General features: G+C 34.7%; 1 protein-coding gene across 5 annotated transcripts in view; it reads right to left on the bottom strand.

Moving 5' to 3' along the window:
- LOC145685959 (ral GTPase-activating protein subunit beta) overlaps positions 1-25,568 on the bottom strand; it is a 123,340-nt gene that overhangs the window by 76,933 nt on the left and 20,839 nt on the right. For 4 of the 5 annotated variants that reach the window (XM_081758747.1, XM_081758748.1, XM_081758745.1 and 1 more), the window contains exons 4-9: positions 23,108-23,272; positions 18,573-18,806; positions 15,238-15,498; positions 8,691-8,840; positions 6,864-6,968; positions 3,538-3,678 (exon numbers count right to left, since the gene is read on the bottom strand). In XM_081758747.1, the coding sequence (XP_081614873.1) occupies positions 3,538-3,678; positions 6,864-6,968; positions 8,691-8,840; positions 15,238-15,498; positions 18,573-18,806; positions 23,108-23,272 (1,056 nt within the window). The remainder of the gene's footprint in view (positions 1-3,537; positions 3,679-6,863; positions 6,969-8,690; positions 8,841-15,237; positions 15,499-18,572; positions 18,807-23,107; positions 23,273-25,568) is intronic. The other variant, XM_081758749.1, reaches the window with a different exon arrangement.

Here is a 25,568-nt window from a genome sequence, read left to right as displayed (position 1 = left end):
TTCCAAATGCCACAGCAATGAAAATGTTTTCTAAAAATAATTGGCTTATAGATTACGTATTGATACCATAGAGCAGCGTTTCCCAACCTTTTTCAACTTGCGGCACACTACAGGTGTAATTTGAATTCTCGCGGCACACCAGTATTATATATATATATATATAATTACGGTTATTATTTCTAAATATAAAATATCGTGGTGGCATTTTTCTGTGATTACTGATCTCCTTCTTACAGAGAAGAAAGCTCGATCACTGGTTTTCCCCCGTTGTCAGGCCCGTATCCAGGGGGGGTCTAGGGGGGGCCGGGCCCCCCCTAAATTTTTGCTGGCCCCCTAAAAGTTTTACAGTAGGCTTGCAAAAGAACTATAATATGGTGATGAACTATCATATGGTTGGATCGGGCCCCCCTAACATCAGCCGGGCCCCCCCTAAATTTTTGGGCTGGCTACGGGCCTGCCCGTTGTAAATCATTATACTTATTTTTCAATTTAATTTTAAAATAGAAAACAATTGCAATGAAATATAGGACTCGGGTTTTAAAAATCCACTTTCTCTTTCAAAAACTGTATCTAACCTTTCACTAAAAAGGAAGATCACTAAATAACGAACAAATAAACAAATCTCCTGTACCTTTAAAACACAAATGTAGGTAATTTGTATGCATGTTTGCTTTGTTGAATTTACTGAATGATATGTTAAAATTTCAAGTTACGAAATAGCCTGCAATAATAAAGAAGAAATAATGGTCATGACAATGATAAATACGTTTTTCAACATTAAAAATGTACAGAAAAGTAACACAGTATGAAACTTAAAATTGTAGATTTATAGTAGAGGTTCATAGTAATGTGAAATACAAATATACATTTTCCCCTATGTCTTGCAATTTGGTTCCTATAGAATTAATAATTTGTTTCGATTTCCTCGCGGCACACCATCGGCCCGTTCGCGGCACACCAGTGTGCCGCGGCACACCGGTTGGGAAACGCTGCCATAGAGAGAGGCATTGGAGGTAAGTTTTATTTTATTTAATGCTTAAAGAGGCATCGGAGGTAAGTTTTATTTTATTTAATGCTTAAACGAGTGGTAACAATGATGTGGTGAAAATGTTAGGGGCGACAAGGCTTCTCTTTGGTTTCCATTTGGGGAAGAAGGAGATTATGGGGGCGCAGACATGTTTTTTCGCCTAGGGTATAAAATATCATAGAGCCATCCCTGCTGACAGAGTCCTACTCAGTTAGTTTTGTTGTTGTTATTGTTAAGATTTGCAATTGATAATTTTACATAGATTGAATATGCTAAACATATAATTTTAGTTGAAAATCCAATAATATCAGGACTCGTCCTAACACAGAAACAGGGAAGGTTTTTCAAAATGGCTTACCCTACGTCACATCTAACAACTAACGCTCCAATATTAACAAACTACATTTCTCACTTCTGTAAAAATATTATCGCCTTACATCATATTTAACATTCAAAATTTACTCCCGTAATTACTAAATATAAATGCTGATACCATTTCATTTCTTCCAAAATTTATAAAATATTTATTTCTACACGGTACTTTTTTTTTCCTCCGTCTTTCGAATTTCGTTATTATTTTCTGTTTCAGCTAAGATGCCTACCTTTATGAATGTTAAGTATTAATTAGGAAAATAAATTATGTTCACCGATTGTCATGTATTGTTCGATATAAGTGTAATATTGGCGGTTTAAAGTTTCTAACAACTAGAATAAGTTTCAAATATAAATATTTACATCTAATCAAAGTGCAACATACAGGTAAGGACACTTGAGCCACGAACATTTGTGTTATAGCAAAATTCTGATTGAGGTTTTATAGATATTGGAACGTAATGAAAATGCCTAGTCGTACGTAGTTCTTGATAAGCAGTGTATATTTTAAATTTACTATTAATTTCCTATATTTATAAGTCAAAATGTGTGAGTTCTCATTGTTTAGACACCACCATTTGCATGCATACCGTACAACTGCATAATAATAATAATAATAATAATAATAATAATAATAATAATAATAATAATAATAATAATAATAATAATAATAATAATAATAATAATAATAATAAATAAATAAATAAATAAATATAGGAACACGCAAGTGTTCCGTATCCCGTACATTTTCCAAATATAGTTGTACAGTATGAAATAATAAATTCTGGTAACATATCCAAACAAACACAAATCGTCACTATACTTAACAACATGCAATATTAAACAATGCAAATTATTCATAACAGGAACAATCAATACCACGCGATTAGAATGATCCGTCACAAGTTTAATGGAGGAATGCTTCGTAACTTGGAGCCCTTAGTAAATGTAACTGCTTTTCTAAACAGACTAATGGATACATATTAAATAATAAGGTAATGCGAAGACGATTTTACAGCTACCTACAATAACACAAATAATAATAATAATAATAATAATAATAATAATAATAATAATAATAATAATAATAATAATAATAATATAATCTCTTAAAAACAGAAAATACTACACACGTATGTTCTAAGAAAGGAATACTTTCTTTTATTAGATCAATATCCTTATCCATAGAAAGGAACAAAGCAATCAGGAAGAGAGAGAGATATATTACTTATTTGGGATCGTAACAAGACATGTGCGAGAATAGTAAGAAATCGGGGATACACTGATGAACTAACATTTGATCGAATTAAATGAACAAATTCAGGTTAATACTTTTTACACACGAGTTTATTCCCTTTTTAATGACAAATAAGTCTATTGGCCTAAGATGAAAGTCATATCATACTCAGAGAGACTTTGTGTATATACCTCTTTTCCTGTCCATACCGGACCCACCACTTCTTCTTTTGTAGAACTCTTTCACTTGAGGATCACCAAAAACGTCGGACAGAGGTTCTAACAAGAATAATCCTCCGTCTCACTGTAGGCTAGTCTGGATTTTATTCAGAAGTGACTTCCTAGGTTCAATTCAGCAGTTTTTTATCATTAAACCCGGCAGTACACTAAAGAATGTGGAATCCAGATAGGGTGGTATGATCAGGACAGAACAATGTACTCATAGAAAATACAGTAAAACTTCAATGGATCGTTCTCTCCAGGTATGATATAAACAATATATATATATATATTCATTTTTTTGAAATATATGTTGTTAAAAATTATATCTACGCCCGAAATTTGAGTTTTTTTCGAAAGGAAATGAGTATATATATAGGCCAAGACCCATATGCAGTTCTTTAAACAGAATCATCGACAATTTTCAAGTAACAAACTTCCTCATGCTTTAACGTTAGTATTTTATATCAAATTATGAAATTAAGTTGGAAGATATAGCAAAGTGAGAAAAATAAAGCTAATTTTCTTTTTTTTTTTTTTTTTCTTTATTTTTCGTTAAATCATTCCAACATTCGGAAATCTCTGTAATAGGACGAAGCAACATTTAAACAACTATTTTATTCAATACCCAAAAAGGGTACCAAAAATGAAAAAGATATTCTTAGAATATTGAACAAACTTACTTTTAATGTGATAAGAACTCTCACATCCAATATGTGCTGCTTCAAAAAGCCAGGAGCCAAACATATGCAATATACTATTACATTTTGGACGACCAGATGCAAGTTGAGCTCGAGGTTCTTGTGCGATAGATGACACCATACCTGCAAAACAATTACAATTGTCAGTTGTAGTTAATTTTTTTTAATATACATTTTGTTCAATATTGTATTTCTCTTCGTAATTCCTCTTGTACGCTTTCTTTTCTACTTATTTTCTGAATGCTCCTTCGTGGCTAAGCGGTTAGCGTGCGCGCCTTTGGTGTGGAGAACCCGTATTCGATTTCCGGTGGGAGCTCATGTAGTTCGGATTCTACGCTAATCAGTAGATCCCGTCTCATATAGCCTCGCTGCTGAAAGGGACGTTAAACCCAAAATCAACTTAATTTACTATTTTCTGATATAGAGCATCATACACATAATATGTAATATAACAAAAAAATCTTTGAGTTTTACGTCCCAGTTTATACCGGCTAGGCTAAAGGAGATGGTGATGATGAGAAATGAATGAAATAGTGGAATGAAGGAAGTGGGAGGAAACAGGAAAGCCCCGAGAAAACCAACGCACACGGTGGTGTCTGTCCATCACACAGCTCACTTGGCGCGAGCTGGGATCGAACCAAGAACACCATGCACCAGAGGTGAACGCTCTACTACTGAGCCAGCGCGGCTCCTCTAATATAACAAGTTAAGATAATTAACTTCTTCTGGACACCGGGAAAAAAATAATACTTAAAACATATTTTGTACTACATTATGCATACTGAGGATATAAAAATAATGAAATGGTCTTATTTCATTATATCCTCTGTGAGTGAGTAAACGCAATTTCTTCAATATTTTGGCTAAAAATTGTCACCCTTGATAACGAAGATAAGATGAGGTTGTTTAAAAAAATTATGAAAAAAGTAGACAAATCTATTTTAAAACTATATTTAATCAACTTCTATTTGCTCAAGCTAGAACGCTTGCTACCATAAAATAAATTCAAGATTACTATCATAAGATCGTAATTTGTTAGGATGAAACACTTTTACGTGCAAATTAATTCTATTCTCACGAGGATTTTCAATCTAATCGTTTACGACTAAAACACACTATGGTCAGAAAAATTTTATGTCTAAAAGACATCTTGGCAGTCTGGTGACAACAATTTGAATTTTATTGGGACAGAATATGCTAACTAAACATAATCAAGACTTCATATAGCTTCTGCACCATATATAGATGGTACCTAGAATAAATGCCATGTTTCGCCGCTTTATAATCACTCGTACGATATGAGATAAGCTGAGGCCTCAAAAGTCGTGAAGTTGCTTCTTTTCCTATAATAACTTAGAATTAACTTACACAAATCAATCATCACAATACAATTATGATGTTGGCAGAACATTCTACTGAGATCATTAACGAATTAACAAAACTTGTTACTTCTTTTGCAATAAATTTAGTCTTTTGCATGTAATTTCGTTAAAATTTCTTCTTTTTAATTACACGCTCCACAATTACGAGGGTATTTCCAAATGTTTCCGGTCTGGTACTGTAAAATCCCGTCACTGATAAGAAACAGTTAATTGTATATAGTGCTATCTATAGAAGAAATAATATATCAGATTCAAATGTCTAAGTGTGTCATTTCGTTAGAGCAAGTAATTTGCAAAAATCGCTGTGCGTCCAGCTCGCATACTGCAATGACCATGCTGTAATGAGTGCCTCCAACGAAGTGACGCAGCAAGACAGTTGAAACTGACATATTATATGGAAGTATATACAATGAACGTCCTGAATACTTTCAACCAAGTCCAATAATGATGTAGGACTTTACTAGGCATTCGGCATCTATTAGGAACGACTATCTCGGCAATCACACAACCACGGAAGTAGGGAAAGAAGAAAGCGACCTTAAACTTTTATGTTAGATACCATCCCGGCATTTCCCTAATGTGAATGAAGAGAACCCAGGGGAAAAAAACAATTCATGATGGTTGACTTGAAAAGACTTTTACACCTTTCCGACCGGAGTGTTCCCACCCGGAATCGAACTCGGGACCGCTTGCACCAAAGACTAGAGCGTTAGCTACATGGAGCCACAAGATAATAGGCTCAAGGTGAACTTAGCGACATACAGATTCCCGTTCTCCCGAAACAGAATACCATATTTACGATTCAGAAGCATTTGTGGTTTTCAATTATTAAGGAGTTCGGTTTACCAAATCTTCTTTATATATTTAACCTGTCTGTCTATGTGTTCGTCTGCCCGAGAGTCAAAATATCTCAAGAACTATTTGGCGGATCATCATCAATTTTCACCAGGATATAGAGGTTCAAAAGTTTAAGAATCAAGTTCGTTGGAGGTGATCCATCCATCAAAGTGATAGAAATTAACCATTTTCGATTTTAACGTTGATTACTAAAGTAAAATTTTAAGAAACGATTTCCTGCAATCGATTAAGAATTCCAAGAACACGATTCATCTCGAGAGGATAGAGTGAGTGGCTGTTCCGGAAAGCGGACTGGATAGCGCAGTGATTAACGCATCGGCACGATATGTCGGAGGTCCCGGAAAAAAATTAAATCTTTAAGTTTTACGTCCCACGGTTATGCCGGTTAGGCTAAAGGAGACGGTGATGATGAGAAAAGAATGAAATGGTGGAATGAATAAAGTGGGAGGAAACGGGAGAACCCTGAGAAAACCCACGAATATGGTGTTTGTCCACCACAAAATCCACACCGCGCGAGCTGGGATCGAACCAGAGGCCCCAAGCACCGGAGGTGAATGCTCTACCACTGAGCCACCGCGCCTCCTACGGAGGTCCCGGGTTCAAGACTCCGTCCAGTCAGTTACTTTTTCCCTTTTTGTGTCAAGACTTTTGAGCTCCATCAGGATATGGAGTAAATGATTGATTTAACTACAACTACACCAAATAAAAAAATATTTTGTTCACTATAATTACTTTTAAATTACTTTTCAGGATAAAGATTAGGAATTAGATTTCCGGGCTTTCGGCAACTATCACCATGTTAGCCAGTTAAGTATGAAGAGTGATGTCCCTCGGCGACCACACTACCCAGGGAATTAGAGGAGGAAAAGAACATAGAAGGGAGTGGCCTGGGATCAGTATGTTAGGTACCATCTCGGTATTTGCCTGGTGGGAATGAGGAAAATCTCACTCTAATTATATACTATAATTAAAAATTACAACCTTCCAAAATAGACATGATAACTATTAACGATTATGATTATGATAACTTTGTACTGAATGAAAATAAAAGAAGTTTGTTTCACTTACTACTCAAACTTGATGCAGATGAAGGTCCAGAATTCGGAGTTGACGGAGCATGGCTCGTGGATGCTCTACTGCTTGTTAATCCAATCAACGCAGCCTTCGGAATACCTGGAACAATATAACTCTTTTACCATATGTAGCACTTAACCAATAAACAGAAAAACGCTCAATCCTATCTTTACAGAAAATACGATCGTTGTTTTTCTCTCTTTCTCCGCGAGCAATGAAAAATTTATTTTTTGATATATCTGTAATTTTTATCATGCACTAACTTACATATCAATTTTCTTAAACGAGGATACAAACATAATACTACTATGAAAGCAACTGATAACTAATAGCTACTACTTCTTTAATTCTATTAATACAGTATGTTGGTCATTATTTACCATCGTGGAAAACTATGTATCACTCTCGTTCGGAATACATTAATACAAAATACGAAATGATTAACTACAAATCCATTTTAAAGGGGAAAAATATGAACAATCATATCGTGAGTGTTAACAGATGAAACTGTGAGGTCTAAATTAACTATTTATCAATTGAGAGTAACATCAATCATGGATGAACTTTTTTTTCGCACTTTATACCTTAGTATATACATGTCCAATTAAAAATTAACTTTGGTCGTAGAGGCAAAAATATTGGCAAGAGAAAATACTACTAAGTTCTTACGCAATTATCAATAAATATTTTTGGTGTTTTCGCGGTGTGCAACATGTGGTGTTTCACTTCTACAATTGTTCTTCATGTAAATTCATTAACGAAAGAAAAAATACCCTTTATTGCGTACCTGGCAAAACTTTTGTACCTGTAACTCTGATCATTATCATAAATTAAATATTTTACTCAAAATTTGATCATCGTATCATCTATATATCTATCTATCTATCTATCTATCTATATATATATATATATATATATATATATATATATATATATATATATATTTATATGATAGCATTTTTGTGTATTTAAGTGATACGATGATATGTATATGTAATGCAAAGAATTATCACAATAATGAAGAATATACTTCCTAATATATATACATAAATGTTTTTAACGCTTTAAAAGCACAGTTCAAAGTGGGACAGTGTGATAGCGTGATACATGTGTACACTAATGCTTCTAAATAGATTAGGAATAAAAACAAACACTTTCTACACACCGGAATAGGACTAATGTGTGTCCACTAAAAAACAAGAATGCAAATGATGCGCAAAAGGTTTCCTTTAACATAAAAATGAACTGCAAAGTCGTGTAAAAGAGGAATTTTCATTGTATTTACGCCCTTATGCACTTATATGCCACATTCTTTCTAAGAAAATGTGTGTGCAATAACATAAAGAAAGTTTATTCACAAAAAAAAAAAAAAAAAAGCCACAAAATATATTTAAGTTCCGCCCTCCACATATAGCCACATAGACTAATGGAAATGATAGTAGTCAATACACGATAAATATAATGAGTAAACACACACATACAATATTCGTCCGCTACCAAATACACATGCTTAAAGAAGAATTTAATCTCGTAATACTGCACTTGAAGTAAAAGCTATAAGCATTTTCGTTGAAAGAATTGATACTGACTGGAAAGTGTATACATACAAGTATACTATAACAACAGAAACACACGTAAATTTATCCACTACCTACAACAAGTAATGAAACATGCAGTGTTAGAAAAAAATATATAAAGAAACTACGCAAAAATTAATCACCAAGAAGCATCTACACATAACAAAAGAATAACTATGCGTACGTGACTACAGATCACCATCTACCCACTACAAAGAAAGTGACCACAACTGGTGTGCCCTACCCTTTGTGACAGAAGAAGGGGCAACACTAAAACTCTTGGCAAGTCGACGTTGAGGGGGAGGGGTTGGGGAATGGGATGCGGAACTAGGGTGGGAAGAACTGCTTTCTTTCTTCTCTGTGTTACATTCATCTGACAAAGGCTGTGCAATACCTGCAAAAATTACACCAGAAATATGACTACACACCACACTACCTGGTATATCCCGCCAGCAGTAGGCATATCTATATAAAAATCAAACAACATCCAGGCAATAGTGAATGTTTCAATTAAGTGTTCAAGAAAACAATAAATATACAGAGTGCTGAAAAATAACACTGCCAAACTTATAAAGTGATTTCTTATACCAAATAGAAGAAATAAGTTCTAATAAAAGCAGGTCGAAAAAAAAAAAAAACGCTCTTTCATGGTTATGAGGTACCGAAAGTGCTACAAAGAATTACTTTCCGAAGATTTACTGATAGATTCTATGGGGTACATCTTAATTATAAAATTACAAGCTTACCTTTGCGCCCGTTACCCTCTTCTTTTTCGCTTTGTTAATATTTCGACTCGCAATATAATCATGTTCCCAATCATTTTTTACTTTTTGAAGGTCGGAACCCTTTATATAATCATTATCTGCTTTTGTGAATCCAGTGAAGAAGACTTCATAGAATTTAAAACAATTTCACATGATTTACATAAGCAGATAAAGATGATACACGACATGCCTCAGGAGTTCCAGACAGCAAAAAGTAACATAACTTCAGCGCGAGTTGAAATACAAAAAAACAGGGAGCAAAAATAAGATTGTAAAAAATGAAATGAAATCCTTAAGTTTTACGTCCCACGGTTATGCCGGTTAGGCCAAAGGAGACGGTGATGATGAGAGATGAATGAAATGGTGGAATGAAGAAAGTGTTCGACTCGACAGATTAAAAAAAAAAATACTTCAGAAAATTAACTACATACCAGAAAATACAGGCGCGCGCACACACACACTAACAAAATACACTAAAATCATTTTCGGTAAATGTTCTATCAGGTAAGACGGAAAAGAAGTAAATGTTCTATCAGGTACGGAGAGAAAGAAATAAATGTTCTATTAGGTAAGAAGGGAAATATGTAAATGTTTTGTGAGGTAAGAAGGGAAAAAAGTAAATATTCTGTCAGGTAAGGAGGGAAAGAAGTAAATGTTCTATCAGATAAAGAGAGGAAAAAGCAAATATTTTATCAGGTAAAGAGGGAAATAAGTATGGAGGTAAGAAAAGTTAAACTACAAACAATATCCTAATAAGTTATGATCAGGAATTTTAACAATTATCTCATTTCAAATTCCGACGATTCCTGAAACTTCCTTGCACTTCCGGCTCTCCCATGGAAACTTGTTCAAGAAGGGTAAAAAACAGGGAGAGAAGTAAAAGAAATAAGAACAACAGTGAAATATAAAGAAGTGGACTCACTGGGAAAAAAAAACTGAACATACGAGGGCAAGTCAAAAATTATCCGCAATGTAACTATAATGTTTCTCACATTGCTCATACTGACCTATATCCTCGTTTATTTTAGCCTTATGCTGTCGTAGTCATGTTATGAAAGTTTGATCCTAATTCCTCCATTTGTTTTCCTTTTGTTGCAGATAGATCATGGCCGTTCCATTAGAAGTTTGCATCAAAGAGGAACATCGAGCAGTGATCCGGTTTTTGTAGTCGGAAGGTGTATCAGGGGCTGCAAACCATCAAAGACTTCGGTACAATACGGGAAGAGTATCTTGTCGCAACGGAGTGTCTACGAATGGAGTGAAAAATTCAAAAATGGTCGCACAAATGTTACACACGAGGAAGGAACCGGACGACCATCTACGACCATAAATTGTTCAATCCATTCGCAGACACTCCGTTGCGGTAAGACACTGTTCCCGTATTGTGCCGAGAGTCTTTGATGGATTGCAGCTCCTGATATACTTCCAACCACAAAAACTGGACCACTGCTCGGTGTTCTCCTTTGGTGCAAACTTCTAATGAAGCGGCCATGATCTACCTGCAACACAAGGAAGACAAATGGAGGAATTAAGATCAAACTTTCATAGCATAACAATAAAATAAACGAGGATATAGGTCAGTATGAACAATGTAAGAAACATTATAGCTACATTGCGGATAATTTTTGACTTGCCCTCGTATAATTTGTCAAAGTTGTTTGCTACTCCCTGGAGAGTCCATTCCTTTATAGTTTTTATTCATTTTGCTTCTATTTTTATTCTCTATAAACAAAAGCTTCACGAGAAAGAGCAGGAAGTTTGAAAGCGCAAAGAATTTTGAGGAATTGGAACTTGAAGTAAGCGAAATACAAGAAAAAAGTTGTGATGCATTTAAGTGACCGCCATATCGGACCCTGCTTTCCAACATGGCGCCCATCTGGATGTTTCACATCTATTGTCCCTTCTCTTTAAGTTTTCTTTCCTTCTTGCATCTAATGAATTTCTTATAATGTATGTTGCTAGTTATGATGCGTTCATTATTTTCTAATAAGTAATTCATTTTCTACTTCCGCTCGGGAATCCTTTTGTTCTAACTATATAAAACGAGGCATTTTTTGACCCATATTTATCAGAACTTACTTTTTGTTTGGTATAAGAAATCAGCTAACGCTGTTCGGTATTGTTAGATTTCGGCTTCCTGTTGAGTAACAATACTTATACATTTCACATACATTATTGGTGCCAGTCTAATGGAATGCGATTTTGCATTGAATAACTGTACCGGGACTCAATACACAATGCGAAGGAAATCGCTGTTGAAAAACTTATATATAATAAGTAGCAGTGATGGCAAGCAAATAGAAATGTATCAATTAAATTTAACTTATAAAAATAAGTAAGATTCAAACAACGTTACAGATTTCATTTTTAACCAACTCAAAAGAAAAAAAATCGCACTTATTCAACCCATTTATATTCATGTTGTGAGTATATTCATTAATAATTTCGATATAGTGGGCCGATTTTGTTAATTCTTCTTTCATTGAAAGAGTATACCTTTCCTGTGCTCCCATACAAATTTCTTTAGGATCTGCTGGTAATCTTTGGAGTTAGATTATGAAGTATCTCAACCGATACTGAGTTAATTACGGCGAAATAACATGCTTATAAGTAACCATATATTCATTAGAGTGATTTATGGTTGCATAACAGCACAGGGGTTGTATTGCAAAGTTTCAGAACAATTTACCGGCACACTACACTCTATCTGTTGTTTGCAACATTTTAAACAAATGGATTACGTGTGCGAAGCTTTTTTTTTTTTTTTTTAAGAAAAGTTTTATACCGTAACTTATATTAATGTGAAATAAAATAAAACATTTGTTACCTTGTATTGCGCTTATCGTCAAGGGGCCAAATATAATTGAACCATATTATCCTGCGGCCGTAATTAGGGTTTCGGCTCCTCTTTCAGGCAAGCAGGAATTTCCTACGTCTTTAATTCCATATTCTTTTAATTCTGTACCCACAATACTTTAAATTTGTGAAAAAAGCATTGGAAACATATAGTAATCGCCACCACTAGAACGTATTTATTATTTTTATCTATTGGGTTCACTGTTCCAAGGTTTTATATTGCGATTATGCATAAACTAACTGGCATAATCAACCAACTTGTATAACGAATCTAATCTAATGAACTTCGACAACTTTGATGCATTCCGTTTAACATGTGAGAACGATTACTGTTTCAGGCCCAAAATGCACTAATAAATTTGATTATTGTACTAGTGATAATATACCAATATAGTAATAGGCGAAAGTGAACACAGCAGACATAAAACGACATACACATTCTGGTAGTGGCAGTTTTAATGTACTTTTCAGTGTGTTCTCACAAACTTAAAGTGTAGGTACAGAATTAAACGAAGATGGAATCACGAACGATGTAGAAAATTAGCACTTACCTGTAAGAAGTTGAAACCCTGATGACGGCCATAGAATTCGTTTAACATAATGAAGCTAATAAAGTTTTTATTACACATGTGATTCATTTTTTTTTTTTTTAATAATCATTTTTCCCATTAAAAGCCATGCTAGTTTTTCTACTAGCATTAAACATTATTTTTTAAAATATCTGAATAATAATATTAATGTTCTTAAATTGTGATAGTTGTACATTTTTAGTTATATTTTACTTTTAAGTTTTCTGGCCCTCAAGCCTAGCATTATCAATTGGCCATCACCGATATACAAGACACCGCGCATGACATAATCTTCTATGTTTTACGACAATGAATAGATAAATATTAGATCTTCACGTTATGTGCTGCTTCTCGGAATTACTCAATACAAAATTGCTTTCCACCAGGTGAGCAACTATACATCATAGTTACCCTGAAAGTAACGCGTTTTGCATTTAGAAATCATTCACGAAATACCAATAATAACACTAATAATAATAATTTCGTTGTATTTCTAACTGCAAGCAAAAAGAGGAAGAAATATACTTTTTTCATCACTCACGAGCTGAACAATGAATCATACTTTGCTATGAGGAAAATAGAACATAGAACATAACCTCTTCAAAAAAACATATATGCACTTAAAACATTCAGAGAATGAAAAAACAGAAAATACATTAATACATACAAGGTAATTACATATATCAGTCAAAACAGAGAAGAAAAATGCATATAAAGATAGATTTAATAGCACAATAAACTAGTTAAGTTCAGAAAGAAGTTTACATATTCATTTGACTGTTTATCTTTAATTCACTGAGTAACCAGCTGCTTAATACAGTAATTACGCTTTGTAACAGCGGAACTACTGCACGGGTTTATTATTTTCTATATATAAACTTCCAAAATTAAAAGGACTTTTCTAAATTTTTCTCTCTCTCTAAACTATTTCCATTCCTGGAATTAGCATATGCGTAAAAGTATAAACACATACCATGTGCCACTTGATTAAAATATTGGTCTTTGGAATTCGCTTCTAGTTATGCAAATCCTACGATTTTTCTTTCTCTTTTTCAGAAAATACAAAATTTTCTTTAACCAAAGACTGTGTTCGAACATATTCCTTCTAACTGTGAATCTAAACAGGTATAGCAATGTTTTACTTCTAGAAAAAGACTATGATTTTATTACATGAATTCAAAGCATTCTGGTAGCTATTCTAAGTTTCTGTGCTGAAGTATAAAATAAAGGTCTTATAATTCACTTCGAAATATCGCACAAAATTTGAATAAACTGACGGTCTGTATCCCTCTGTTTAAATTTTACGACCCCTGCAGATATCTAAGATAACCCGCTCAACTCATAGCAGTTTTGTGATAATTGATTTTTTACAAAAAGTGTAATATCTTGCATATTTGTCATCATTATCGTTGGTTTCCTATACACTAAAATATAGTACATTCCGTGCCGTGAATACTTACAATTTAACAAAACTGTTAAACTACAAATACTGATAACTAAAACAATGGTTTTAAAATTTAAGAACTTTTATTCATGTAAATGTGCTAACACTTCTAGATTCTCCCTCCTCCCCCCGTGATCTCATCAGGGAAGATCGACGCAGAGCAGTCGCGTTCGCAAATCGTCGTGCAAAATGCGCTGAATGAAGCTGTACGATAACTCGGATAAAGTTTTCCGAGTTGGTTGATTGTTCTGCGTCGATCTTGGATATCGGTAACGTTCTCGGTTCGCGAACTGGAAGGACGATCGGAACGGGGCAGATATTCAATGGCCATTTTCGCCCAGTTTAACCGAGTAAACCATTCATACACTTGCGTTTTACTACAGAACTCTTTCTTTGTTGTGGAAGGCGCTTGGCATACTGACTTAAAAGAGGTCCTTCCACAGTGCCCTAGCGACGCATCCTCGTACTACAAGTACACAATGCGCAAGAGTACGTATGAAAACCTATACACATGATATATACTGTTAAAAACCTATTCTACTTTTGGTTTTCATTACAAAAAAAAATACGATAGTAGTAACACGATTAAAAAAAAAAAAAAAAAAAAAGGAATGAAGAACACAAAAGTCTGATAGTGTACAGAAGATAGTTGGTGATACAATTTAAAATTAAGACACAAAAACTAGAATAAGATAAATATACGCATTAGAATATTCTCTCTTCTCTTGCAAAACCAAACTGTATATATTTCTATCCATCAACTACTTTGGTACGAAACAAGCTGAATGATTTTCTCTGAAGCAGGAAGAATATAATTCTCTATATTTTATGGAAGCTCACAGTCAAATTTTATGTTTTACATTTATTGATAAAATTACATGGACCGGTATACACTTTTGCTGCACGTTGTACTCTTCTTTGAATTCGACACATCGACTAACAAAAAGCATACTAAATAACATTTTTTTTTTTTTTTTTCATTTATTCACTTCAGCACACTTTTTCTTACATTAAGCCTAGTGAAATTACACAGTCAAATCACACCCTGTCTACTGATTTTTATAAACTGAATATATTGTTTCCTTCGCTTCATTAGCTCTGCATTGTTTACCCTTCCTTGCAGATTAACGAAGCAGATTGAGGAACATTTGTACTTACCTAAAAATGAGTCCACTAAACCAGCAATTCCTTTAATTGCTTTCAGAAATATCTGAGGAAGAACTGCAAGACAAGGATGTTGACATGGATCAACAACCGTTTCACTGGTAATAGCAAACTGCAAAAATTTCTGCGTCTGGCTGATTACAGCAGGACGACACATATCAACAGGATTCCCCAGGCAATGGAGAAATCTAAACCACGCCTGTGCTATACAATCATTTGTCATGCCCGCAGGAATAAGTTGAGAATCTTCTTCCGCTATAAAAATTAGAAAATAAAAGCATTTACTCAGTGGATCATTTCGAAGTCATGGTAGTTCAACAATCCTGAACAAGAACAAGTTTTACGCCAACACTAAACTCTACATGGGTTTATTATTTTCTTTATATAGACATTAAAAAGCTTTTCTTAAAGAATTTGGACTTTTTCTTGTAAAAATATGTATAGAACCTACCTAGATACTGACATGTAAATAAATAAATCAAAAAGCCATTAGAAAATTGTCCAACCGTTAAAGACTGTAAATTGGCCAGGGGAACAGATCACAAAAGTTCAGGTAACAGAACAAAGGTATTTCCGTTACTTTGGTACCCTGAAGCCAGCACGCAGCACAAAGTGAAAAATCCTGACTTCAACCAGGAATGTGGACAGGTCTATAAAAATGGCGTCAGCCGAAGAAGGATTATTCATGGTTAGGGATTCGTCGCTTGGCGTTTGAGAGTGCATTCTTTAAGCAGTTATCACTCTCAAGTAATCTTAGCACAGAATTCTCTGTTCAATGACAGGACCAAAATCCAAAGGTTTGAGATTCTGAGAAGGTAGTACAACTTTACAACTCGGTTGCAGGCCCAAAACCGTAGAAATGGATTTTAACAAAGAGACTCCATTTCAAGTCATAGCCATATTTAAGGACTTCATCACTACATGGTTAGTGGTCAGCTCCACATCGATGGCATATTCAGTAGTCAGTGCACTCAGCACTTCTCCATACCAGAAATACTTACACTTGGGAGAGTACTATGTACTTCAAAGCTCCTGTCAGGCTCCCGTTCGAAGTTAAGCGTCAGTGACTGGAACGCTTCAGAGATCCCGACAGCTTCTAAGAAAATATGGCAAAGCAGGCGTTAGAACTCGAAGCCAGTATAAGAAAGAACACTAGCAAGCTTGTGTAGCGCGCGGAATTCAGTGAAATCATTAAAGTATGTATATCTTCAATACAGCATGGGTCTACGCATCCAGATTATGTAAATAGGATTACTTTATATTTTCCTTCAGTCACTACAAAAGAGAAAGCATTGTTATACATTTCGAATGCTAAGCATTGTTATACGTGATTAGTCGAGACCAATAAAGTAGTTAATTATGCTTCAAGACTGCTCTTTAACAAGCTCATTTGCAAATAATGAACACCTTGTTGCTTCTCGTTGTGTATTTTGACTTGTAGTTAGTTACTACCACTATTCTATCATTGTTGTAAATTAGAATAACATATCTTATCTGAACCCAATTTGCGTGCCATTCCTTGCACATGATGCACATAATTTATCCTCACACATTTTGGTATCATTTCAACAACGGCGACTTTTGCATCTGGACTGAACTTCAATCACGATAGCATTAACTAACACTGCATTATTATAACTTTAGCATGTCAAGCATTTATTAGGTAATAAGTAAAGAACAAAAATTACAGTTACGTCTTAATATACAGACTGGACGGGAATTAACCCCCTATTGGAAGTTGTTTGCAACTTCTTTAATATTTAACAAATTTTTTATGAAACAAAAATCATTTTGTTCCTTACAATGATAGAATTTCTTACATGATGTCTTGCAGGTATCAGTAGCGGACAATGACGCAACATATAACCTTGCGTGAGCGGGCTCAGCTGGCATCCCGATACGAAGTATGACAGTCCGTGGCACAAGTACAGAAACAGTAGCGAAATGTAAAAGGACCTCGTGTCTCGGTAGATGCAAGATCATACGGAATTTTACCAATCGAAGCTAATGGACACAGGTTCTGTATCATATATTACAAGATGCGGTCGTCCCTCGACGTCCAGAACGAAGGAAAATGTACAAATGGTTCAGGAAATATTCACTCGACGTTCTCAGAAATCCCAACGACAGGCATCTCGCGAAAGTGGTTTAACCCAACACGCAATCCGAACTGTCCTGAAGGATGAGTTGAACTTTCGGCCACGAAAATTTCATTAGTGCTAAGTTCTTGCAGACATGCCGCTGGAGTATCTGCAGAAGTCCGTTTATGAAAACTGGTGAACAATGGCAGTCTCAATGAGGAATTTTAGCAATGCATACCAATTCTACTATTGTGAGGAACAAAACGCTTTTTCTTTCATGAAAATTGATTAAGTATTAAAGAAGTTATAAACACTTTTCAATACGGAATTAATTTCCACCTACCCTGTAGACGCTGTAGGGTAGTTCTGAAAAACATTTCAACTAATGTAATATGGATTGCGTCAAACACATTTTCTAGTAAATAAATAAAGCACTCGCCGATGCTGAGCCTTCAAAATCAATCCTAAAAATATTTCAGGAGACAGAAACTCTTCTTGTGGTTATATTCTGAGGCTTCATACAGGGACAACAATTATGTATACTTTGGATTGCGCAATCATTCATATGATGCTATTATAAAATTATTATTATTTATACAGTGTGAGTTGTTCGGTGAATATTAAATCTGAAAATAATTTTCAATGTTTACAACAGAGTTAGTAGTAATATATACTTTTAAAAATTCTTTAAGACTAACTTCCGTGTTTTGAAGTTACTCTTACTCTGTGACAAATACTCGGCAATTTACTGTAAACTATCTTATGCTCTGCACTCTCTCTTACGTGTTAGAGGAGAAAATCTATTGTGTTATGTGAATTCATGAATTTGTCAACGTCTTTATTAACGAAGGGATCCGGGAAGTAGATTTTGAATATGTAGCATCGATAGTTCTTTGTCAGTTTTATGGCTATTATTTTCTTGAATCACTGTTACAAATTAAAGAAGACAAAGAAAGTTCAATCCAAGGTGAAAAAATCACTATTTTGGGCACTATTTCGTCCAATATTCAAAGTTCATATCGTATTTTCTAAATATATAGTGAACATGTTCTTTAAGTTATATATATATATATATATATATATATATATATATATATATATATATATATATATGAACACGCGAGTTTATTATACAAGAATCAAATGTCAATAAGCTATTGTAACCATTAATGTTCTTGTACTTTTTCCAAATTATTTTGGGAGATTAACATCAATTTACAATCCACCTCCAAACACTACTTTACTTACATATTTTCAATTCTGGGAATGTAGGACCATACATAAATTCTAAGAGTTTAGAGGTCAAGGCAAAGTTCACTCTATTCCACTGTTCGATCAGTGCAATCCGATGTCTCCAGTTCATGCACATTTCACGAAATGTTTTCCATAAAGATGGTGATGGGAAGCATCTTGCACATGCTAATAACCATATTTCAAATAATACACTCAATACGCGTTCACAGAGCTGATCACCAACATCATCTGAAAAATAATAAAGAAATGTATTACATCATCTGAAGAATAATAAAGAAATGTAAATGAAATGAAATCTTTAAGTTTAACGTCCCACGGTTATGCCTGTTAGGCTAAAGGAGACGTTGATAATGAGAAACGACTGAAAATGGTGGAATGAAGAAAGTGGGAGGAAACGGGAGAATCCCGAGAAAACCCACGAGCACGGTGTTTGTCCACCACAAAGTCCACAGGCGCGAGCTGGAATCGAACCAGGGACCCCAAGCACCGGAGGTGAACGCTCTACCACAATAAAGAAATGTATTCTTATTAGTATTCATAAGTTAAAAATGTGTATTAATATTACCATTCTTGTGCAACCACACGAGCAACAAAATACATTAATTTTCCTACTTACTATAAATTTCTTTGTGAGTTACATATTACTTAACATTTCAGAACGCCTTTTGTTGATGATGGTAATAATAATAATAATAATAATAATAATAATAATAATAATAATAATAATAATAATAATAATAATAATAATAATAATAACAATAATAATAATAATAATAATAATGATAATAATCATGGCTTGAAAAATCGACTCGCCTGCTCGCTAATGGCGAGTACGTTTTTACATTTGTCGACTAAGTCACGGAAGTAAAGTATATTTGACGAGTATAAACACTTGTGACACCAAAATGGTCCGGCTAGTAGATTTTTGGCTGGCTGGTACTTGCAAGCAAGATTTTTCAACCCCTAATAATAATAATAATAATAATAATAATAATAATAATAATAATAATAATAATAATAATAATAATAATAATAATAATAATCGACCTTATCCTTGAAATATCAAAAAATACGTGGGTGATTCAGAAAGTAATGCCCAAGCCCACTACTTGGTCAGTAATACCGCAAACATTCTGAACTGCTTATCATTAATGCACTGATATTTTAAGCTATAGAATGTCACTTGTTTCACCTTCCTATCTATTCTCGTTCCCGAGTAATGGAGCAATTCATGCCATCCAGTGGTGACGTCCGATTGAAACAGTGGGCATTGACTTTCTGACTGCGGAAGGTTGTGCGCCCAGGAACATTCTTCACCGGCGACGAGCCGTGGATACACCATTACGACCCGGAAACGAAGCGTCAGTCGATGAAGTATCACCACATGTCCTCTCATCCGCCAAAAAATTCAAAGTTGCCTCATCTGCTGGCAAAGTGTTATTGACATTCAGCCTCATCCTGCCTATAGTCCGGATCTTGTCCCTGTGACTTTTGGCTCTTCCTCAAACTTAAGGGTCACGCTGCAGTTGTGACGTGGAGGTGGAAGCAGCAGTTACCACCACACGAAAAAGCCTTTTTTTCGTGTTGGCGCAAGTGTGTTGCCCGTAATGTGGACTATGTTGAAAAATGATGCCACCCTTTGTAGCTGACGTTGCGTTTTCCACTGATACCTGTATCGGTGCTACCTGTCAACACAAATAAAGGTATCACCTTGGAGGCATCACTTTCTGAATCACCCTCGTAGATAATATCATTCCTAAAAGAGATATCATTCCTAAAAGACTGAAATAAACTCGCACTATTCGTCCGTCATATGACAGAAGCAGTAAGTCGACCCTTACAGCGTCGTGACTAGAACAAATATTTGTGGTGCGGAAAGAAGAAGCAGTGCAGCAGAATACTGTCAGATATTGTAGTACAGAACAAGGTATGTATTTTAATCTAGTGTATACACAGTTTCATAATGTTTATATGTTTACTGGCTGAAATGCCTGTTCTTCGCACGGAGAGAATACGTTTATGGAAAATATCTTAATCCCCTCCTTCTTACATTAGTTATTTCAATAAAACTCTAAAGAAAAATCCATAAGATTTGGCAAAACTTTTAAAACCCACCTCATCCTACAATACACCCTTTAATCGAAGTCACATGATAAAAACCCAGCTTAAGATGAGTATTAAAATGTTCCAAAAGATATATCAAACAGGGCAGCTGTTTTCTTGACCCCAAAAAACTACAGATTCGACGTTAATCTCTGTCATTTTAACTTAATTTTTCATCCCTTCTTCATACCATACGAACAAGGGTTGAATTTGTACCTGAACGGCATTGGGAGTCATTATTCATCTTAGCAACCTCAAAATCTATGGATTCGACACTAATATCGATCGTTTTCGATTATATTATTTTTACGTCATCCCGCCCTCTCCGGGTGCTAAGGGATCTTACCCTCTCGATAAACTAGAGCTTGAATGTCATTAGGTTGTCATTAATCAGCTTAGCAATCACAACAACTATGGATTAGACACTAATACCGGCCATTTTTTTTTTATTATTTTTGAATGTCACCTCTTCCACTCTTCTAGGAGTGCTGGAGTGTCTTACCCTCACAGTATGCTTCTAGGTCGTAAATCATATACGTAACAAGTTTGAGAAGTTGTTCTACGCGTTAAAGAGTTATACTGGAACATACACACGCACGTTCATCCATTTATTATATACGTTCAGCTTCGGTGCGTGCGATATCTGGTTCGATCCCACCTTGCGCCAAGTAGGCTTTTTTGTGGACACAACAGCGTGCGTGGGTTTTTTAGGTGTTGCCCCGTTTCCTCTCAACACTTTCTATATGCAGGCCTCCCAGCAGAACATTGAAAAAGTATAAGACAGTTTGGTTTATACAATGGAATATTACGCTCTGAAGAAAGAAAAAAAATATATAAATGTACTGTAAGAAAAGGCCACCCTTAACTCCAATGGACAACTATTTGTTATTCAAAATAGTAAAAATAATAATAATAATAAATAAATAAAAATGCAGCTTCAATATCTTTAGAATTCAAAACATATTCTCAGACGAAAAAGAGGTGAGGTGATTTTAGTTTAGCGTCCCTTTTCAGCAGCGAGGCTATATGAGACGTGGACCTACTGATTAACGTGGAATCCGAACCACATGAGCTCCCGCCGGGAATCGAACCCGGGTCTCCCACGCCAAAGGCGCGTACGCTAACCGCTTAGCCACGAGGGAGCTCTCAGACGAAAAAGAAACAGTTAACTGTTATTTATAGGATTACCATGACATTTAACATTTTTAACATGCCGTTATTCATATATAATTTTGAATACGTAAATTTAATTAATGCATGCAAAAATATTAACTATTTCTCTACCTTCCTACTATCCTTCTAGTTCTTTTATTCACAGACGAACTTTATTTTGGCATTATTTTTCATTACTTATTCCTAATGGAAAAAGAAGATTCATAACTTATTTCTCTGTAATAAAATACTTGAATCTAATTAAACACTGAATTATTTGATCAAAGTATTTCCCTCTGAAATAAATAACGTAACAACATTTCATTCATCATAGCTCTGCAAATTATATATACACTTCTAACAACTGTTATATAACATAAATTTCAGGACATTTCCAGTTCATAAATAATTACCAGGACATTCCCAGGATTTTTACCATTTGTCTGCTTTCCATAACTTTTCCCAAGCGTTTCCACGACACACTTTTATTTCCAGGTTTTTTAGGACGCGTATTATGTACAGCAATATTAGAAGGCGTTGGGATATGTTGGTGAATATCAACACACCTCAATGCATAGCCAATACTGCTGCACACACTGCTGAAAGAAAATGCTAACACAGATTGCGTTATAAGAAACTGGAGCATGGCAAGGTTCCTCAGTTAAGCTTCACTGGAGAAAAACAGGCACACAGGAAACAAAGATGGGGAAAAAAGTGGCCATGGGAGGATAGGAAAAAACAAATTAAAAGAAAAATAGTGAGGATTAGTGACTGTCCCTCAGAAAAATAATGCTACGACACATTTAAGCATATTGCTAATATGTAGCAATTTAAATCATCACTTGAACTGCTCTTGGCATACACTTTTAATAATTCAATCACTGAAAAATACAGGAAATATAGGACAAGATTAAAATATAGGACAAATAAACGAAAATTTCCAAAATATAGGAAAAAATAGGAAAATAGGACAGCTGGGAGCCCTGTATATGGATATAAAATTACTATTGTTATTACATAACCGGCCAAAGAAGTAAAGCTTTCATGCTTTTGCTAACAAAATCTTTTACGTTACTATAGCCTGTGAAAAGCGTTACTTGACTCACATGTTTCCATTTTCCATTGCGATATTTCTGCCCACATTAGTACAGGTATACGCAACCCTTCCTTAAAAATGAAGCACATTCTTTTCAAGCAGACGTAACTTCCAGTTATTTGCTTCACATTAGCATTTAATTTTACATAAAATAAAAACAAGTTGATTCTTTTCTTACCTTTAACTGTCGGTGGACCAAGTAATGTGTCGTTAATAGCCAGAAGGAAAAGTAACAAAGCTTCCCATGTTTCCCGGGAGAGTCTATTCGACACCTGAGCTAAATTTTGTAATGTTCTAAGAACTCTATGACAAAGAACAGCCTGCCTGTTAATTGTATCAGCTCCTGAAAAGAAATAATAAAAGCATCAGTTTCTGTAAAACTAAGCACAACGAAACATAAATTACGTAAGTCACAAAATAAATGATACAGCTCAATCTGCATCCTCTGCAAATTTTTATGGAAAATATTGGTTCTCCCTGAAACCTTTTTACAACATCACTTTTTTTTCCTGCTTCTTTGTATACCCATAGATTTAACGTTACTAAAACTAAACTGAAAATACATAGTTAAAAGTGTACATACGCTTTTTTTTTATCTACAAGGAAATTAAAATTCACAATAGAGAGTAAGTGCTTTACGTGTTTCGGTTAAGTAGGAGGGATATAATTTATAAACATACTGATTTCCTTTCAAGTAAAATTCACAGAAAAATAAAAAGCGACTTTCTTAATTGAAATTTCCATAGCAGGGGGGAAAATGTTCCGAAAGTGAATAAAAGCGGGTGGTAACACGTGATACTTAGATGCAATTGCTTTCCGAATGACTGATTCTTTTAAATTGTCCAGGGAAGTAAATCTTTACGATGGTATGTAAGGAAGTAACAAGGAGAAGCAGGGTTGAAAAACGTTCCAAATAGAACAGATATTATGCACAAAAACTTGCACAGGATGCAGAGGCAAGTTTACCGTTTATTTACGTTATAGGTATCCTATAGCATCCATTGGTAAACATGTACAGTCACGTTCAAAAGTGTATTCACAATGGTATATTTTCTTTTCCCAATAACTTTCAAATGGACAGATCAACTTTCCTACCTTATATATTTTCCAGGAAATTATTTTTTCTTCTTTTTAACAAATTTTAATATCTCTTTCAGCTCTCTGAGACTACTTCTCTGAAATGTGGACTTCCAAAAAATAACATATATTGAAACCCTCTTGTCTCATTCCACTGCTTGCTGTGATGGTCAACCTCCAGTAGAAAGGTGACTGTAGAATGTATATCCGCATCTTGGAGCGGGAGCTACAAAATTCCATCTGGAGTATTTCTCCGATCGGATTCAACCTTGGTTACCAGTACCTTTGCAGCACTGTTTCGCCCCTGCTTACTCAAAGTCACCTTCTTCGCAGGGAAAATCTAAAATCATTACTGTACATAACTGACATGTCTTTCAAAAGCAAGTATGTTGAATTTTTAGTTGCTACGCGCTGCAGTCTCCTTTAGGGCCAAATAGTAGAATGGGAGTGGAAATTCAGGTTAATTTTGTGTTCATTAAATGAAAAGACTCAAATTAATACCCCGATTTTCTAATTCAATTACATTGCATGCAATATAGCAGCAATTCATGTTCAAAGTGTAAGAAAAATTGTTAACAATACGTTGTAAATGTACTTCAGGAGGAAAATGTTTCAAACAAAATCAAGAAAACAAAGAATTTTGATAGTTTACTAAACCGTACGACCATCTGGACTGGACTATAAGTTGGCAAAATGTGTTGAGAATTGTAAAGAATGAAAGGCACAGCTTAATTGTGAGCTAGTCGGCATGTTCATATACTTACCGACAAGAACTAAACTGCATAAGCAATCAAGAACAACATTCGTTAGTTATACAATGGAGAAAAATGATCAAAATATGTAGTTAAAACTATGTAGATGTATGAGAGGAAGATTCAAATTAACAGAAAATTGGTTACTTTTCAATATATTCTCCCGTAGGAAAACTAAATATTCTCCAAACGCATCGGAACAATAAGCTAATTCCTTCTTCAGTGTAGTGGTTTCATACAATATTTCTCTTATCAGTTTTTATCCTCCTTACCTTGCCACTGAAGAAAGAACTACCATGTTGTTCCGATATGTTTGGAGAATATCTAGTTTTTCCACGGGAGGATATATTGATAAGTAACCAATTTTCTGTTAATTAAAATATGTTGTTGTCCAACCAACACAATTTCAACTTGTTGTTGAAACGTATCCGCTGAGTTGCTATGCGGGTGCATTTTGCTGAATATTTCATCTTTGTTTTGATTATTTAATATGCATCCAATTACATCATTAAGTAATACATCCGGATATAAATCAATGGGCTGAGGAATCAAAACAGCCTTGATTTAAATATTATTTAGATATATTCCTATTTGATATAGAATCTTGCTTTCGCACATACATCCCACGAAATAAAGAATGGAGAGAGTGGATATTTATTCTAAACGAAGTCCACGTTCCAGCATTTACTGGTATGACTCAGGAAAAACAAAATACAAATCTCATTGAAGAGTATCAATGACCCGAATAAGCAGCGAAATTCACTTACAGCAGGACTGAAAAATTTTCTTCTGACCTAGGCTCCAGTTCTG

The sequence above is a fragment of the Thermobia domestica genome, chromosome 5, assembly GCF_964235325.1.
Source record: "Thermobia domestica chromosome 5, izTheDome1.hap1.1, whole genome shotgun sequence".
Taxonomy (NCBI): Eukaryota; Metazoa; Arthropoda; class Insecta; order Zygentoma; family Lepismatidae; genus Thermobia; species Thermobia domestica.
This window is presented reverse-complemented; position numbering and strand designations above follow the sequence as displayed.